General features: G+C 45.7%; 1 protein-coding gene across 2 annotated transcripts; it reads right to left on the bottom strand.

The window, feature by feature from the left end:
• Positions 1 to 843: 843 nt before the first annotated feature.
• Positions 844 to 19,114, bottom strand: CHES-1-like (Checkpoint suppressor 1-like). Of its 2 annotated transcripts, none has more exons than XM_070276716.1 (6): positions 18,930 to 19,114; positions 5,580 to 7,169; positions 5,052 to 5,516; positions 4,008 to 4,976; positions 3,736 to 3,948; positions 844 to 3,676 (listed from the first exon to the last, which is right to left on the bottom strand). In XM_070276716.1, exons 2-6 carry the CDS (start codon positions 7,166 to 7,168, stop codon positions 3,175 to 3,177), a joined length of 3,738 nt encoding a protein of 1,245 aa, XP_070132817.1. In that variant the 5' UTR covers position 7,169; positions 18,930 to 19,114; the 3' UTR covers positions 844 to 3,174. The 2 variants fall into 2 exon arrangements, with proteins under 2 accessions (XP_070132817.1, XP_017091473.2); XM_017235984.3 differs by lacking the exon at positions 18,930 to 19,114 and adding an exon at positions 13,419 to 13,744.
• Between the last annotated feature and the right edge of the window lie 585 nt (positions 19,115 to 19,699).

The following is a 19,699-nucleotide window of genomic DNA, read 5'->3' as shown; positions in this document are numbered from 1 at the left end:
TTTAGCCCACAAATTTAAAGACATGAGTGATTTTGCTTCGATATCAACAGATGGGTGGAGATTAATTTATTTATTGAATGTCATACACAATTCGCTTATTCACAAAGGTGCAGGCCCAAAGGTCAGTCCTCGATCTGTTTCGCACTTTTTTTTTTGGTTTTTTTCTCAGTGTCTCTCTACGAGTTTAGCGCAACAAACTAGAACGCAAAAAATAAAACCTCATCCAAAATGTAGAAAATATGTTATGTCTAAAAAAATACACAGAGTTGGGCAAACAGTTCCATCAAATCCACTGTCCATCCTTTTGCTTCCCTCGTACATATAATACATACATATGTATATATATATATATATAATGTATATAAATATATAATTGTATTTGATTTGCTTAAGTTGCTTGGTTATCCATCTTGGTTGTATATTTTTTTTTGTATTTGATGTTTGGTACACAGAGGTTAGAAAAAACAGGCGCTAGCTGAAACCTTGGAGGGCAAACAACAGGTGATGATCCTACTCATCGGAGATATAGAAAAGGTTCGATATTTCGAGATGTTTATCGGTTTATACCCTGTAGTCTGTACATTGTTTTGGTTTAAAATTCATATATATATATATTATCGTATTTGAGGCCAAAGCAAGGCGTTATCGGGATTTCTTCTAGCTTTAAGCTAATATTTCAACAAACGAGTCTACGGCGATTACAAGCTCTAATCGATTAAAGAGGGGTAGTGGGGTGATGGGGAGGCGCCAGGCACTTTACAATAGTTTAACAAAACCCTATAACTATAACTAGAAGCTATTAACTAGAAAATAAAACCACTCTTTAGAAAATAAAAGAAATAATTCACATTTTGATTTGTGTGTATTTGGTACGCAAAAAAAGGTTTTTGTATAATCATATGTATATGTTCCGATATACACCAGCATGAATATATCATAATAATAATAATAGTAATAATAATAATAATAATAATAATAATAATGATGCGATATAATTAAAAATAGAAGAAAAAAAAACAGTGTAACAAAACTGGTTTTTTGCTCATTGCGATTGGATCTGATCAGGATCGGTACAAGGATCGTTACAAGGCTCAGGATCGGGGATCAAAGGTTAAAGCTTATGGTTGTATATATATATAACAATAGATGGGTGTCTGTATTTGCTATTGCTGTGTGTGTATGTGTGTGTATTACAATCTAATTGTTTAGAATTTTTTTTAACCTTTAAACTTAAGACGACAACGACGATTGTCCGTCCGACACTGTGGGTCGTGCGAGGGGGGTTAGAAGGGGGCTATCTGGTTCTTAGACTACGACTACAATTACTTTGTTGTTTTCGCTTCTAGTGGGGGGGGATGGGGGGGGGGGGGTGAGGGGTTAGTTCACACATCATCCTTTGTCCTGCAACCAATTCAAACACAAAACCATGGTCATATATAATCGTAATAATATTAAGGTCTGGGGAAGGGGCAACAACTAGCAAATGGCTTTTAATTATTTAGTTTAGCTGGTAAACGGTAATATATTTTTATAGATTAATTAAACTTTAATGCGATCTTTGCTTTGCTTTTGCTACAAAAGGTACTTGAAGTGTGACATTCTAGTGTCAATAGTGGCTTATTAGGTCATCCTTGGTTGCCTTGGTTGGTATAAACGATGTGTGTTAGTTGTGTGTGTGTTAGTTATTTTATATAACTGCTACTACTGTTAGCAGGAACTCTGGGATCTCTGGGTTTTTTTTGGATTTTTCATTCAACTAAAGTTTGATTCTCGTTTAACAAATGTTTTCTCATTTCAACTAGACTTACGATTAGGATTTGTTTTTAGCATTTTGCTCTTAATGGTTTTTGTGGTTTTGTTTTTTTTACTTAACGACTAAATATCTTTGATTTAACATTTGCTTGAGTTGGTTTCTGGTTTTCTGGGGGTGTCGGGTGATTGGGGGGCTTGGCCTTAGCTCTAGCAATATATAGATATAGAATATATATATATATATATGTACTCGTGTATCCGTATATAACAAAGCAGTTCAAACAATTCAACAGATCTCTCATTATATCATATTTTTGTTTTTTTTTTAGTTTTTAGCTAAGGACTCAATTATTAAGGCGCTAAATGTGTGTGTGTGTGTGTTTCCTTTACTTGGCTTATCTTATAAGATATCTTTTCTATATATATATATATATATATCATCAATCATAATTATATATCTCTCTTTTGGATTAATTTTTTGCAAGTTTTCAATTAAAACATTTTTCGAACTTTCTTGTTCCATTATCCTTTTCTTTTGGTTTATCTTTCGATTTAATTAAAAGCTACAACTTATACTTATTGCGCTAGTCACGATTTCATTTTGGGGTCTTAGCAGAATTTGTAGTTTCTTTGTTGTTGTTGTTGGGACACCTCCTACTCCTCTGGGTCCTACTTTTGGGTCCCTATTCGTTTCACGTTTTAAAAGCAAAAGGTCTCTACACGGTTTTAAGGTTTATGATTTAAGGTTTTAAAGGGCTTTAAGGTTTAATCTTTAAGGTTTATGTTTTATGATTTAAGGTTTTGGTTAAAAGTATTCTTGTTTTAAAATATTTGCACATTTTAAAATTACAAACTAAAAGATAACTAAACCTACTAACTAAAGGTCAGGAGCAAAAAACAAAAAAAAATCGGCTAGATGGCTAATAAATCAATATAAGGTAATAATCGGTAATCAATAATCGATAATCGGTTATCGTATTCAAAAAAATAATATAAATGGCCAACAATCAATCAATCAATCAATCAAATAATCAATAATAAAAAGAATTCTATATAAAAAACACATCTAGATCTACATTCTAAATTAGTTCCAACCATTAAAAAAAATATAAGGTTCGATAATTTGTATAACAAACACAGGAAGGTAATCGATACACGTCTTGGGGGCTTGGGGGGCCTGGGTGTGGGGTCTAGGACTGGGTCTCAGGCGGTAAGCAAGAGCTGGGGGGGGGGGGTAAGTTCATCCGGTCTCGGTCTCGACTAAATGCTCTCTGTGATCCTCACTTTAGAAAGAGATAACAACTGGGTCGTGGCAGGGGCAGTGGGTGGCACGGTGGGCGGGCTGGCAGAAGGTAGCTAACAGGAGGACCTGGCAGGACGAGCCCGCCATTAGGTCCACCTGCCGCCAACCTGGCGCCACATTCACCGCATGCAGGCCGACTTCCGCTTCTTGGTGCGCAGTGGACCGCGTAGAGGCTTCACCTTGTTGCCGCACTTGCTGGCCGCCATGGCGGCGCTGAGGCTCTGGGGCAGCATACCTGCTCCCACGCCGTACAGGCTGCCGCCACCGACCGCCGGGCTGAAGAGGTCCTGGTGCTGTTGCGCCACATTGGCCGCCGCGCTACTGAGGAGGGCCATCTTGCTGCCACTGCCGTTCGTGTACATGCCGACCACCTGGGAGGTGGTGAACGGATGGTACTGGAGGTGGTGCTGCTGCTGTTCGCGGTGCTCCTCCTCGAGGCTCTGGCTGGAGGCGCGCTTGTGGGGTGAACCGTGACTGCTGCCGCTGCTCCCGTTGCTGTGGTAGTGGGTGGTGGCCACCGAGCCGCACTCCACGATCGAGGAGCGCGACAGCGATAGCAGGGCATCCACTCCGTCGCGATGTCGCTGCTGGTCGGCCAGCTCCTCGGGCGTGATGTTGTGGCTGCTCAAGGATTAGGAATCAGATTAGTGTTCACAGTAAGGGACTGCCCTCCGACTCACTTCTCTTCGCTGCTGTCGTAGGCCGCGTCCGAGCTGGCGCAGTTGCTGTCGGATCCGCCTCCGCCCTGATGGATCTGGGCGGACTGGACCGCCGTCTGGGCCAGCAGGTTGCCGTTCGTCAGTGGTGTGGAAGCCCCGCTGTCCGCGTTGCTGTTACCGCCCGCCGAGTAGGTGTGGTCCTCGCTAGGCGAGCTCGTGATCACCGGAGCGCTCCTGAAACATCCAAGAATGCTGGTAAGTGGACTCTATTGCTCTCAGTGCGGAGTACTTACCCGTTTTGGAACGGTTCGCTGAAGGCCTTTGGTCCGTGTTTGAGGAAGAGCATCGCCGCCGCCGCGTGCACATCGTCCATGCTGTCCGCTCCGCAGTCCCGCGCCAGTCGCTCGTAGTTGATGCTGCCCTCTGGAGCTGGGGGCGCCACCACGCCGTTGGCTCCGCCGCCTCCCAGTCCCAGTGCTCCGCCGGCTCCGTTCAAGCCCACAAAGTTGTACTTGACGCCGTTGTTGTTGTTGTTGGCAACGCTGGTGCTGTTGTTGTTGTTGTTGTTATTGTTGTGGTGGTAGTCCCCGGAGAGATCCTCGTCGACGACGTCCTGGAGCAGTGGCTGGCCGGCGGAATCCTCGCGGATATTGCGGAAGGCCTTGGACAGGTTGGGGAACAGCTTGGGATCGAAGCGGGCGTGGCTGCCGGCCGCTCCTCCCCCGCCACCGCCGGGGCTGTGCGGCGTGGCCGCACTCTGCGACTGACTAGCGACATTGGCCATCACCAGGCCGTTGCTTTTCGAGGGCGTGGACAGGGCCACGGCAGCTCCACCCGCTCCAGCTCCCGCCCTGGACCCGGTCCCGGCCAGCGGTGCACCCTGGAGAGAGGCTACTCCCTGAATGCCGCCATCCAGGCTGTCGTAGGTCTGGGCGGAGCCACCGTTGCCACCACCGGGGCTCTTCAGCGAGGGACTGATCTTGTCCACCGCCGAGTTGGAGAAGTACGGCGACCGGTTGAGGGCCTGGATGAGATTCTGGCGCTGCTGGGGCTCCACGCGCCACAGCGATCCCTTGCCCATGTTCGGCGCCTTCTCCACCTTCACGAAGCTCTTGTTGAGGGACAGATTGTGGCGGACGCTGTTCTTCCAGCCGTTGGGCGCCGTCTTGAAGTACGGAAAGTGCTGGACGATCCAGGCGTAGATCTCCTTCACAGGCAGCGCCTTCTCGTTCGAGCCCTCGATGGCCATGAAGATCAGGGAACTAAGGAGAGAGACAAGGGGGAGGAAAGGCCTGAATCAGATGTGTCCCAACTGGAGGAGCAAAGAGGAGACCCACCTAAAGCTATATGGCGGCTTGTTGTTGGTGTGGACGAGCGGGTCGTATGGCACGTTGTTGGGATGCTTCTGCTTCTGGGGCGTGGCATTGCTGCCGCTGCTGTAGCCATTGGCGGCGCCTCCACCCGCCTTGCCACCGCCACCTCCGTACTGGGGGGTGCTGGTGTGCATCCGCGAGCTCACCACCATATCGAAATCCTTGAGCGAGTCCTCGTTGTCGTAGCTCGCATAGCTGTTGGGGCTGCGCAGGTTGGAGCTGCCGGCTCCCACCAAGCCCCCGCCCGGTACAGATCCGAGGTGGCCCGTGGGCGTCATGGGCGGGGGCGGAGGCGACACGGACAGCGGCAGGCTACGCGTGGCCGGACCCGTGCTGCTGACACCGCCCGCGGAGGTCGTGTAGTAGGCTCCGGGCATCAGAGCCCCTCCGGCCGGAGTCTCGGGCGAGGCCATCTGGGCTGGCGTGGATCTGAAAGAGACGGAGCGAGTGTTACGAGGCGATCGTGAGGGGGGTGGTCGATCGTGGACTTACATGACGTGCGGCGTTCCGGCCACGAGGTCCACGAAGCTGTAGCCTGGCGGCAAGGAGCCGGCGCTGATGACCACAGAGGAAGCTGGAGCCTCCGAGAAGGCGGAGGGGGATGCGGCAACGGAGGCGGTTACAGAGACGGCAACGGAGACGGGAACAGAGGCGGCGGCGGTGGCAGAGGCCTCCTGCTTGCTGGCGGGCGGAGTGCTGGTCACTGTGGTGGCGTAGTTGATGGCCTCAAACACCGAGGTGAAGCTACTGCTGCTGCCCTTCGGCACAGGACTGTTGCCACCGTTTACGGCCGCCGTCGAGGATGCAGAGCCCGAACCCGAGCCCGATCCGGAACCGGAACCAGAAACAGAGTTGCTGGTGGAGCTGGAGCTAATCGAGGAGTTGTTGGAGGAGGCGGGAGAGCTGACCACGGTCACGGTGGAGGCCACATGGCTGCTCTGGTCCATCTGTACGTGCATCTTCTCCCGCAGGTACTTCTTGTGCGGGTGGTGGGTGGTGGTGCTGTTGCTGCTACTGCTGCTGCTGCTGGTGGTGGTGTTGGTGGGTGAGCTGAGCGCCGCCACGGCCGCCTTGAAGCCGCTGCCTCCGTTGCTGGTCACGAAGATCTGCGACTGCTGCTGTTGCTGCTGAGGTGGTGGCGCTACCGCCTGCTGTGCTGCGAGTGTGGGTTTGGCGGGCGAGAGGGTGGCTTGGGCGGGCAGGTATCCGTGCCCCAGGGTGGTGCGCTGGTAGACCTGTTGTTGCTGCTGCTGCTGCTGCGCCGACTGCGACTGCGACTGACTGTTGGCCTTGCTGGCTTTGTACTCCACCACGGTGGTGGTGCCACTGGGTCCCTTGTGCACCGTGGTGGTGCTGTACACCGCCGCGCCCGTCCCCGCAGCTCCAGCCGGGTGATCCTGCTCGCTGGGATGCTCGCTCGGCGGCAGCTCCTCGATCAGGTCGCTCACAATGCACACCGAGCCCGGAGTGGAGCCCGGCGTGGTCTTCAGCGCCACCGCCGCTCCTCGCTTCAGTTGGGCGGCCGCTGCGGCCGTTCCACTGGAGGTCACGATGCCCTTGATCAGGTTCCGGTCGTTCAGCCAGCTCAGGGAGCGCAGCTCGCCGTCATCGCCGTCGGTGGGTCGAGCTCCGACTCCGGCTGCCGCTGCCGCCGCGGCCAGGGCGTCCGCGGAGCCCATCTCGAGAGGTTCCGCCGCCAGGAGGACTATATTGCCACCGGCCGCTCCGCCGGCTCCTGCCCCCGTACCCGCCTGGGGAGCGTTTACTGCCGCTGCTGCCGCCGCGGAGGCACTGTCGTAGGCTGTGAAGCCGCCACTATGATTGTGCTGCAGGAGCACATACTTGGACCCACTGGCCGGCATGCTGGCCATCACTAGGGGCGTGGCTGGGGGCGCTGTTGCTGGGGAGGATGTACTGCTACTGCTACTGCTACTGCTGCTGCTGGTGATGGTTGTGGTGGCGGGTGGTGCAATGCTGCGGTATCCATGGGCCGTGGTGGGAGCCGGGGCGGGGGTCGGGCCTTGGAGGTGACCCCGCAGCTGGCTCAAATCCCGCAGCTGTGTGGGACTATCTGTGGACATGCTGCAAGATGGAAGACGAAAGGTAGAATCAGTTTCTGGCTGGCTTATAAATCAGAAATTCCTATCTAGTTACTCGATAATCTTCGAATATTTTTGTAGTCATGCTGGATGATCTAATGACCCATTGGTGGAATGATCAATCCATCCATTATTCACCGACTCGTGCTGCACTTTGTTCGGTCATCAAACTATTAGTTAGCTTTCCGTGACTCTCCCTCGCCCCCTCTACCCTACTCCCCCACTACCCCACTCCGACTAGACAACAAATCGCATAATTGCTTTGGAACGTCCTTCGCTCTTTTTATTGCATACTTTTCCGCGCCCCTTGGTTCTCCGCCATTGCACTGTGGGGCAAATGAACACTTTTGCTGGAAATATTTCATGCCAAAAGAACCAATAGTTTTTATTTGATTATGTTGGCTTAGGCTATAGACTATATATAGACTATAGGAAACTAGGCGTGTCAACATCCTCGCCGCCCATAAAAATTTGAAAAATGTTGATATTATTGGGAGTTTTTGAGCTAATCTAAGCTTAGAAGTTCACCACGTCCCTTTCCGCCCCATAAATTAAAACAAAATTAATATTATTACTTAATAATATTCAATTAATGCCATTTATATACAAAATTTATCCAATTTTTGCTTTAAGTTTAATTTTTATTATAAAAATTCAGCTAAAAAGGCTTTTAAAAACTAAACAAAATTATACACTATCTAGTCTCTTTTTAGTTTATAAGACACCCAAAGTTTAAACAATTTATTAAATTAAACACACAGTAAAAACCACCTTAATTATTAATTATCTTTCCATTATTTTTATTCATCAAATTTTCATTATAACTTATCGCTTTAAAATCCAAAAAAAAATGTATAATTAAAGTCACATTAAAAATATTGCAACTAAAGCCCAAGCTAAATATAAAATTAAATGAATGTTAAATATAACATTTTAGAGTTAAAAACATCATAGTTTGATTTACAATAGTTTCAAATTAATTTATAACTTTTAAAAAATACCCCATAAAGTGCTCATATATCCCATAGTGCATTAGGTTCCACTTTACGCAATCGAAGACATATTTTTTCTGTTTTGTCTTTTGTTTTTTTTTTGCTTCTAACTTACGCGTGTTTGCTTTGGGGCCGTTTTATGACGCCAGAAGCGTGTATAGAGCCCTCTCTTTCTTACACTGAGAGAAACAATGTAGCTGCGAGAAACTAATACTCCCAGTGTACTTGGTGATTAGGAGATTATCTTATCAGCCAGTGTGGTGGGAGTACTCCGTCCGTGCTTTTCCGCAACCGATTTTCATCGGCCCGGAATCGGGATCGGGAGTCCAACGATCAGCTAGCGATCGGCACAGTGGGCCCCCGTTAGTCACCCCAGTCGGGGCCCAGAACGACGGGCCATTACCTCGAAGGCAATTAACTGAAATATTCATTTGGCCCGAGGGACGACTTATGCGCCGGTTGGGCACGCGAATCGTTGAGGTGGGTGGAGGTGGGGGTGGTGGTGTAGTTCTCAAGGCAGCCAACAAAGTGTATTATTATTTATTGATTTTCATTTTCGTTTGAGTTACGGGCTGCGGGCTGAAGAAAAGTCAACAGAACCGTTGAGATCCAAGATGGTTATTGACTTGGACGGGCGCTGCATCAAGTATACGCCACGTTGCCCTCCCTTCCTCTCCCAGGGAATGCAAGACCATGCATGTCTGCATCATGATTATTAGCCATTCCTTTGGATCTCCATGTCCGTGCTTTGAAAGGGGTGGGCAAGGCGGGGGGGGAGGCACTATCGCGCCACAACAAACCCGTAAACGTGAAACACAACAAACGCGACGAGAGAACGAAACAATAACAAAAACACAAACAATAACAAAAACAAAAAGCTCCACCGACCTCCAAATGGACGGCTGCGCCGGCGTCGCTGTCAGCGCCGACTGACGTCCAGACTACACTGAGAAAAAAGCTCTCCAAACTATTAAGATTTCAGACCATATTATGATGATTAATCAGGTATTGGTTTTCTTGCTGTGTAGACAGACTGGAATCTAGCGAAAACAAAAAGCTTGCGGCGCAGATTTGTTACTTTTCTTGCCATTTTTTGTATTTTTTGTTTTTTTTTTCGAAAGTTTCGTTGTCTTGGCAACTTTTGTTTTTTTTTTTTCGCCACCGAACAACAACAAAATAATAACAAGACGCATACGAGCGTCACAAGAGAGCCCCGTGTCCCTCCATATAAGGGGGGGAGAGAACGCCAGTAAGAGAGCCTCCAACAACGTGGTGGCCAGGGCGATAGGAGCCCTGGCGCGCCTTACCGGGTAGGAGAGGGGGGAGGGTTTGAGTTTTGAGTTGCCTTTGACATAATTAATTAGCAACGAATATGGCCGACAACAACAACAACTGCAAGTGCTGGAAGCTCACCGTTTTATTTTCATGCCAAAAATGCCGATACATCGTGTCTGAATTTGTCGCGCTCTCTCACCGCCTCTCTAGCTCTCTCTCACGTTGGGGATTGTTTATCTCTGGGTTGGCGGGTGCGATTGTTTTCCGAAGAGCATGACACACACAGAGAACGAGACACCGTGGAACGAGAGGGCAGCAAGGCGTTTGTTTTCGAGTCGTGGTTGGGATGCGACAGTAGGGTCCCGCTATAGGGGTCACCAAATCTCACCACGCTACTACTAACCACCTATCCTACTGGCATTTCTTGCCCAATAACAAACTGTATGTGCTTTGAGATTAGCGCAGTTCTAGAAACGTCAACGTCAGCGTCAGCGTCAAATTGCTGCTCTCTGGTTTCTGGCATTTCTGGCTTTTGGGCTTTCTGCTTGTGACCTGCGGACCTTTTGACAGCGCAAGTGGAGGAGGACGAAGAAGCAGAAATAGCAGCTGCTTTAAATGTCAACTGGGTGGGCGGATGGGGTGGCAGCATGAGCAAGCGTAGGGGGGAAGCAGGAGAGAGAGCAGAACGAGCGTCTTGCATTTCGGCCTTTCTTCTGGCAGCCAATTAACAGGGAAACAAAAGCAGCAGCCACAACCAGCGGTAACTGTACCTGGTGCTGCTGCTAGCACTGCTTTTTTTTACTGTTTTTTTTTTTGCCGAAGAAAAGCAAAATAAAAGCATACACTATGCATAGAGAGAAAAATCACGCTAATGAAATGCCAGCACTGAAGCGCCAGAATGATGAAGTGAATCATCATACATCCAGAGATCCAGATCCAGACCCAGATCCAGATATAAACCAAACAATGTGCACAAATGCGGCGCACGGATGCCATGAGCGTATCAAAAACTGAAAAAAAAAAAATAAAATAACAACGAAACCGAGCCACTTTAGTGGCAAACAAACCAAAGACTAACAAGTGGAGTTTAACTACACAAACTATCCAAAAGGGGGTTACGACTAGGTGATACCCCTTAATTAAACAAAAAAACGAACTAACTGCTTAAAAGCCATATAGTGGCTTTAGATTTCGTACAGAAATTAGTTTAGAAATAGTCTAGCATATCCTCTGCTACCCTGTATAGGCAATAAAAAAAACCTCGTGGAGTAATCAGCGTGCGACTTGTTCGATACTCACACATACCGATGCAAGCATGAACATGAATATGAGTGCTTCTCTCCCACAAATTTCTGAGAGTGTATCAACAAACGCTCTTCCTCTTGCCAGTTTAGCGACAACAACAAATAATTGACAGCCAGCATGATTTTGTGTTGTTATTATTGTTGTTGTTGTTGTTGTGAAAATTGTCGCCCAATTGAAATGCCAATAAAGAAGAGGCGCGAAAGAGACAAAAGCTAGGCAACAAAATAAAAAAAAAACACAAAGCTAATGTGAAAATCTATTTGGAAAAAAGGGTAAATGAGCTATTTCCTCTTTTTAGAAAACAAAAAATATAATAAAAATAACGAGCGTGAGACTAAAATAACTGCAACTAACCATAAATAAATAAAATATTTGGAACAACCGACCGATAGAGAGAGAAGAGAGGCCAATATAGCCGGTATTTTCTGGCTTTGTTGCCCCCGCTCTTTTGCCGCTCTTCTCAATTTATTGTGGTGATAAAATATAGCAGTGTTTTAATTGCATGTCTTTGTGTCTCCTCCTCATTTAAATGTACAATAAACAATAGGCAAAAATAATGCAGCAGCTTTCAAAACATTTCACGTAACAACAAAGAGCGAATAAAAATGCGAGGGAGGTGGGGCGTGTAAGAGAGCGGGAGGCGTGAGAGAGTCAAAGCTTTCGCATACTTCCGGCCGTCAACAAGATAACAGAAAAGCGAAAAGGCAGCAGCGTTTTTTGAGAGAAACCTACTGCCCACTCACACTCCGCTCACGCTCTCTTTCAGGGGGGCTCTCTTCTTCGGCCTGGGGCTCTGGGGAAACATAAACAAAAATGACTGAAATTCATTCACCTAATGGCGAACAAAGGTAAGTCGGAGATGACAGAGACGAAAAGGCTAAAAAAAAAAAACTACACTTTTCGGCTTGGCTTTTGGGACGCAGGCATATTTTTAGCAGATAAGTGCAATTATAAATAAAATCAAATCGAAGCGTTCACTTCGTTGTCGTCGTCACCATAAATACACATATGTACATATATTTTCGAATTTTCTCGAGAACACGACAACAACAGCAACAGCAACAAGAGCAACAACAATACGAGCACAGAACAAACCACGCGGCGTATACGTAATGCCCCGACTGTCAGTGTTCTGTGTGACGTGTGCATGTGTGTGTGTTGGGGTATATTGCTTCTCTTGCTTCTCTCAACCGTCTCGCTCTTTTTCCTTGCACATTACGTATACGCCTGGGTAACAAGAAATTGTCGGAAAGAAGCGGCTCTGGCGAAAGAAAACAACGCCATACGCTGCCGCCACCAGGGCGTATGAGTACTTTTTTCCCAAAAAGGATCCTTATCTGAACAAAAAAAAATAAATAAAATAAAAGTCAAAATCGAAAAAGTATGAATTTGTTTAAAATTATAAATAAAATCAGCGATCTATAGGCTTGTTTATTGTGCGAGTGTGTACACACTGAAAAACGCAACAAGGCCGCTAGAAAAACGCTTTTGGCGTTTATAATCGCTCGACGCTTTTGTTGTCTTTCTCTTTTTGTTGCTTCTGCTGATTTTATTGTTATTTTCCATTGTTGCTGCTGTTGTTGTTTTTGCTGTTTTTAGCTTTTTTTTCGCGTCGCAGCCTGACGACTCTCTCAGAAAAAAAAAACAAATGGCAATGCACGTGTGTGTGCGAGAAAGCATATGGGCGCGATGGAGATGGGGATGGGGGGGCGAAGAAAGCGGCGAGAGTGTGCCGACTAAGAGAGAGAGAATGACTTTATTTAGTGTGTCACCTCCCACCGTCCCTCCCCCACACCCCACGCTGCTTCTCTTTGGAAGCGAGCTTTAAAAGTAATTATTCATGATTATGATTTTATTGTGTCTCCTGTGGGTCAGTACAGTGGGCACTACTTTTAAGTGAACTTTGATCGTTGCATAAATAAATGGATGTCTACACTTGGAGAAAAAGTAGTGCTAAAATAGACTATTCTCTTGATGGCTTTTTTTTGTATTATGGTAATTCTATAGGAATATAGTTTCTTTTGGGCAGAAGCTTTCACTGTATTCGCAAAACGCATATCGTTTCGCTAACAGGACGCTAGAAGAGAGCCCAGAAGAGAATGGGGGGAGCCAGAAGAGAGCCGCTGACGTCGCTGCCCAAAATTCAACGTGGTTTCTTGACTTTTTTTTTTGGTTTTTGTAGTTTTTTTTTTTATTTGGTTTCTTTTTTCGTTGAGTTGTTGTTATTTTTATACACGCCGCCGCCTGGCATTTAGTGGCTGTGTTTTAGGCGTGATTATGAAATCGGAGAATGTGCTCGGCATCGCCATCGCCATTACGCAAAAAAGCAAATCAACAGTAAATATTCTGAAAGTGTAAGTGTTTCAAACTAAAAAGAAACATCCATTTCGAACTCTGCATTTAATCAGCCTTTGTCCCACTCTCTTTCTCTCTGTCGCTCTCTTTGTCGCTTTGTTTGCCTGCTGTATTTTTCCTATTTTTTTTTGTTTTATTATTATTTTTGTTTTGCTTACACCACCACACTCGAAGACACGCACTCACACACCCAGAGGCTGTTGTGTTTATTGCCCGCGTCTATTTTCTATTTTTTTTTTTTTGTAAAACTTCTTGGGCTTTTTTTTAGGCAAAAAAATTATTTATTTGTGTTTTCGATCACATACCTCCATACAAGGTGTTCTCAGGCTGGGTCGTTGTGTTGTTGCGGTTGCTTACACTCAAAAAAAAATAATATATATATGTATATACAAGGTTTTGTTGACTGTTTTTTGTGCAGCTCTTTTGCCAGATTGTGCGAAGACGAACTGTTGTTTGTTTTTTAGTCTTGATTTTGGGGGAACTTGGAGGACTTTATCGTGGGGTTTCTCTATTAATCTCGAACCGTAAAGCACGCGAGCAGGCAAACGAATGAAGCGAAGCGGCGATTTTAGCAATTGAAAACCCGACAACACACCTACTAACACCACCACACACGCAATCGCCGCCGCACAAAAGCTTGCCGCGAGAGAGCCAGCGAGAGAGAGCCGGCACACCAGATAGAAGCAAATAAAAAATAAAAAAAAAAAATAAATAAATAAATGAAAAGCAAAAGCAGAAGCAAAGTCAAAGCGTCGTAAACAAGCTTGAAAGTGTACAATGGCTGTATATTAGGGTGGCCCTCCACAGGTACACCCCAACTTTTCTTCAAAAGTGTTGCGCAATTCTAGCCTGAAACGGGAAACGGTGCGTATGAGTGATGGGTTCAGAACCTGGATACTTGCACTGCGCACTTTTTAAAACGGCTTTAAAGATAACATTTTTATACGAACGAGGCCCGCCCTAATGTATACACTCCCCACTATACACATATTTACGTATATATATATATATGTATGTATTTGTTTCTGCGAGCTGTGCGTTCGCGCATGACATTGCCATTTATTGAAAAGTGAGCAGCAGCAACAACAACAATGACAACAAAAACAAAGTCTCCCTCCGCCCCCTCTTCACTTGCCACCCATATATATGGGCCCATTCTCTCTCCGGTGCTCTCTCCCGCCCTGGCCACACATAAACAACTTTTTTTTGGAAAGGATCAGAAGCCAGCAGAGAAAAACAAATAAATAAGCCCCAACAAACAGCTGTTTGGGCTAGGCTTGAGCTGGCCAGCTCTTAGCGTGCCGCTCTTCGTGCCTCTCTTTCGTGCCTCCCTTTCGTGCCCCCAAAGTGAGTCAGAAACGAGGCCTCTTCTTACCAATTTATTTACAAATCGCATAAGGGTTTATAAATAAAATGAGACGAGGGGGGCAGCAGCAGCAGTCATAGAAGGCTAAGACGTCATAGTTCTGGTCCGGAGGCCAGACTGTACCCAAGCCACGATCTGTAAGCGAATATGTAAATGCGAGCCTCCCTAAAGTTTTTTTTACTAAAAATTCGTGAAAACTAGTTCTGGGCTTTAATTAATCGCATAATTAAATTAATTAGATATAGCCATTTCCTCGCTCCGGTTCAAATCGCCCCAAAAAAAAAAAAAACAACAAAAATAATAATAATGCGACACGTGCGACGAAAATGGGCTGCCAAGTGGGCCGTGGGGGGAGGGAGGTGGTGGCGAAGGTGGCAAAGAGAGCCATAGAGAGCGGCCGAGCAGGAAATACAAGAAGCCAAAAGCACAAACACAGGGCAAAGACAAAAAAAAAAACACAAAAATTCCAATAACAAAAAAAAATAGTTTTAAAACAAACAAAAAATTGGAAAAATTGAATTAATAAATAGTACTACTTATTTTTCATGTGTGTAGTTTAGGCATTTGTTTTAGTGGCTTTGTTGCTTTGTTTGTTGTTGTTGTTGTTTTTAATTTTAGCAAAAGCAGCAGTGGCAGCGGAAAAACTGAACAACGACGGCATTGTCGCTGCCGCTTATGTCTCATCCCATATTTGTTGGGGAATAAAAATAAATTTCGAGAATACAACTTTTTCCCCATTCCACCGTACATACGCACAACAACAACAACAACAACAACAGCTAAGCTATCCAAATCCGAAATGAAAAGAGAAATGAAGAGGGGGTGGGGGGTGGGTAAGGCACAAAGAGAGTTGGGGGCCCTCTCGGAGAAGCCACCGAAAGAGCTTACATAAAAATGAAGTTAGCCGGCTTTTTTGGGGAGGCCGACAAAAAAGAAAAGAAAAAAGAAACAACAATAAGAGAAGACGAATGGAAAGCAAAGAGCAAGAAGCAAGAAATGCAGCGGAAGAGACAACAAAAGAAAGAACTAAATATAAACTTGTGTTTGAAGTAACAATTGCAGTTAGTACACTAGCATCGGAGATGATTTCCCATCTAAGAGTGGCCGAAGAGAGATATTTATGTGTCCCACATAGTGACTATGCACAAACACACATACTATAGCACTTAAGTAGCTGCGTTTAAGATGCGACGCGACTTTGTTACCAAAAAACGAAAAAAAAAAAAAGCTGTTGCCAGGCGCACTCCCTCCCACCTTGCATCCGAGGCTACACAGGAAGAAATATTTCCTGCACTCTCACACACCTTTGCAACACCGAGTCGTCTCTGTGTCTCTGCCGGTTTGGATTTCAATTTCAATTGATTTCTTGGCCCGAAAATAAACACATCATGTGTTTTTCTTTTTTGGCCATTTTATTTTTATTCCTGATTTCTTTTTCGAATTTTCGCTCTTCAAATTGTTATTTTTGCGCTAAACAATTACACAAGTTGAGTAGCAAATTGGGTCAACCGCAATTAATCCCCCCACTCCCCCTCACTCCCCAAATAAATATAAACAAAGATAGAAAGAAAAGTCAGAAAGTTGACAGAACCACCGGCCACCATGGCGTATACGTGATGGTTTCTGGTTCCAGGTTTTTGGTTCCAGTACAGTAAAGCCTCGACCTCGAACCGACTTTAATCGTGCAGCACATGGTTAGCGTGGCCCGGGTACAGTGAGCCCTCGCTTTCCGGCTGCCCTTCGACCACCACAAACCGCGATAAACGTTTCCCACTAATTAGCACATTCGGCTCGTCAGTGAAAACTTGAAAAAAAATATTAATAATAAGATACGGATAGGGGGGTATATTAATGCCTCTCGACTGTAGGATACCTGGTACTCCTACTACTATATAGCTCTAGATCGCTTGGTCTGATATACCCTTCTCTGGACACTCTAGCGTTAAACATTTGGTTAAATAGATGACTTTTGATAGCAATGGGAGGTACAGGTAGCGTTACGTAGTCGAATAGATTATAGTATTATTTATTTTTTTTTATATTTTTTTTTGGAATAATGATTTGCATACTGCACTCGTGAGTGATCGAAATGTGCTAACAGCTGGGACAACAAACTTTGAGGCAACAGGTGCACGAACAGACATGCTCTTCTTCCAAATTATGCTAATAATTGTTATAGTTTGAAGAGAGGAATATCTATCTATAAAACTTTTAGAGATCTATTATGATGTAAGATAGTAGTAGTAGATGATCTATATATTTATATAGTTCTGTTCTAGAATCTGGCTACTCTTTACTTTTCGAGTTGTATAACAAAAATCTACAAAGTTGTCGTCTCCTGGTGCTACTTTTTAGTGTTTTTTAGTTTTTTTTTTTTTGCATTCTGCGCACTATTGCTGCCTTTTAGTTGTTGCTGCAGTTGCCTCTATACTTGTAGCTATATACATATATATGTATATATATATAGCTATATCTTATCGCTAAACAACACCAACTTTTCGGCCGACTAGTGCGTTGCGTCGCTTTGCTTGGTGTTCTCTCGCTCTGCTGCTGCTGTGTGTGTGTGTGTGTGTTAGTTCAACACTAATACATTAACACCCTCCTCTCTACGAGCAGTGTACATAATTATTTTCATTTTTTATGTAATCAACAAACAGCACTGCGGATGGTTCTCAAAAAAAGCAAAACGCCCATAGTGGGTGGATCCTTTGGGGTTAACGGTAAATATTTCTACTGCAACTGCCTCTATGTGCCACTAGATGGCCTCCTCAACTTTGACAGTTTTCCTTATTGCGTGACGACCACCCCCCACCCCCCCACTGTCCACCCCCTTTTCGCCCCAAAATGTCGGAAGTGTTATATACGGCCCCGATATTCAATTAGTTTTTAATCCACGCCAGCGTCAAGAATTTTGTTTTTCAATTGATTTTTAAGTCAGAAGCACGCACACCACCCCCACCACCCCCTTCTTGGGGCATCAAGTAGTTGCATAATCGTACCGTTGCACCTCCAATCGGGGCGTCGGGGGGGCGGAGGTTGAAGTTCAAGTTGAGGCGGGGGTTGAGAACGCCTTTGAGGGGACACTCTCCAGCCCCGATAACAACACACTACTTAGTGGGAAACTATACCTATTTATATTCGCAGGGGTGAGGGTGAGGGGGAGGGGTAAAAAGTAAGGTCGCATCGACGCTACACGGCGTACATGGCGTACCACTATCAACAACAAATTAGCGTCTCCGCGGAGAGCGAGAGAGAGCGAGAGCTCCAGATAGCCCCAGCGGGAGAGCCAGAGAGTGGAGAACATGACAACAACAACAAATCACACGATCGCAAACTCACACTGAAAATATGCAAAGCCAACAACAACAACGACGCAGCGCCAATACTGATAGAGGTTGCAACGACTAGTTGATACCCTATAGCCATAGCATAGTAATGGATGAAGAGCATGCTCCCCACTATGAGAATAGCAGGGTATGGCCAGAAAAGCGTCTCTGCCGCTATTATTATTTTGTATTTTCCCGCTGACGCAGCCTGCTCCACCCCCGTCCTCCCCGCCCAGCACCAATCGGGTCTCGGCAGCGATATGCTCACACAGACGTGTGCTTGTAAGGGTAACAGGCCAACGCGAAACCGAGAAAAGCGAAAAAAAAACAACTGAAATGTATCTAATGCGAGCAGTAATCGTCGTAGCGGGGTCAGACTGTACTGTGGGGTGGGTGGGTACTCTCTAGGGCGGGAGGGTGTCCCGATTTTTTGATTGATTTTGGCCTGGTTATGTAAAAGTCCAACAGGTGGCGACGCTTTCGATTTTCGATGATTGATGATTGGGGATCAGTGTACTTGCAAGGGGGGGGAGGGAGGGGGAGGCCCTGTATCTCAGCAAAAAAAAAAAAAGAAAATCTAAATAATTAAAATTCATGTTTTCGGTGGCTGTTATTCTGCCACCGCATGCGGGTGACCCGCCCCCGAACTAGACCGCCCCTATCCTTGCCAGGGACGAGTGATAATTCAAAAATTTTCAATTTTTCGGACAAAGCGGGGGGGCGTCCAGACCACAACAAGGCAGGGGACCCGCACACACACACACACATACGCACGCCACTCAGCACTTGCGCTGGTATTAAGTACTCTTCACACGCACATGGGTGACAAATTTATTTACAAACACACACACACACACACACACACACAGAAAATGGAGCAGAAAATGCTTTTGATTTTGAACCACGTTGTTTTTGCTCTTTCCCTAGTCCAAGCTTCGCGGTGTGTGTTTGTTAAGAGCTTTTCGAGTTTTGTTTGCAAACTTTTCGCCATTTTTTTGCGCATTTATTTTCTCTTCTTTGTTTCGGACTGTATTTGGAGTATTATTTACACTAATTGCACATTTAAAAACAAAAAAAAAAAAAAAAAAACAAAAACAAAAGGAAAAATCAGAAGCTTGGCATACCTCTTAGTTGTTATGTTTTTGCGACGCTGACTCCTCGGCGGACATCAATGACTATGATTTTTGGCGATTAATCGCTGATTTTAGACTTAGACTCGTAGTGTGGGTGACTCTAGTTGTGGTGCGTTTTAAAATGCGCGTCTTCACGTCTGCTCGTCCGAATATTTTTTAATGTTATTTTTATTTTTGTGTTTTATACGACGTGGAAGAACGCCTGTGCCGCGGTTGCTGCCGCTGCCGCTGCCTCTGTCGACGCAAACCGCGATAGAGCACGCTCTCTCTTTGGTTGGCTCTGGGCTGGCTGAGAGATCTCGCTGCCAACGCCAGCAGAGCCGTCAGCTGAGGCGATTGTTAGCTGCGTTACAAAAACACAAAAAAAGAAAACAAAGCGAAAACCAATTTGAAAACGCAATTTCGCCCTCGATCAAAAATCGCACTTTTGATTTCAAGAACAACGCGCTATTTAGATGCCGAAAATCATCAATTTAATAAAATAATTGATTGCAATAACGGTTCTCCAATCTGATTCTCCGATTTGTTTGTGGGCGATACGGCACGCCAAAAAACACATGGCAACTGGAGGGACGCCAGACAAAGAGAGAGAGAGAGAGAGAGAGAGCAGCTCTGCTCTGCCAGAGAGCGTTCCAAAGAGCGCGTGAGTGGGGAAGAGAGCGCGACGTAAGCGCGTGGCAAACACATGGTTTTTGTTTTTGTTTTTGCCAAACGCAAGAAGAAGAAGAACAAGAAGCAGATGACGAAGCAGGCTTACAGTT

The sequence above is a fragment of the Drosophila bipectinata genome, chromosome XL (genome assembly GCF_030179905.1).
Source record: "Drosophila bipectinata strain 14024-0381.07 chromosome XL, DbipHiC1v2, whole genome shotgun sequence".
NCBI lineage: Eukaryota > Metazoa > Arthropoda > Insecta > Diptera > Drosophilidae > Drosophila > Drosophila bipectinata.
Note: the sequence above shows the minus strand (reverse complement) of the source record. Positions and strands in the feature narration are given on the sequence as shown.

What these genes read in the sequence shown, in the direction of transcription:
- CHES-1-like (XM_070276716.1), bottom strand. Translation starts at nt 7,168, where the DNA reads ATGTCCACAGATAGTCCCACACAGCTGCGGGATTTGAGCCAGCTGCGG. An exon ending in GCCGGAACGCCGCACGTCAT is followed by an intron (nt 5,517 to 5,579) that starts GTAAGTCCACGA and finishes CGTCTCTTTCAG; the next exon opens with ATCCACGCCAGCCCAGATGG. An exon ending in TACGACAGCAGCGAAGAGAA is followed by an intron (nt 3,677 to 3,735) that starts GTGAGTCGGAGG and finishes ATCCTTGAGCAG; the next exon opens with CCACAACATCACGCCCGAGG.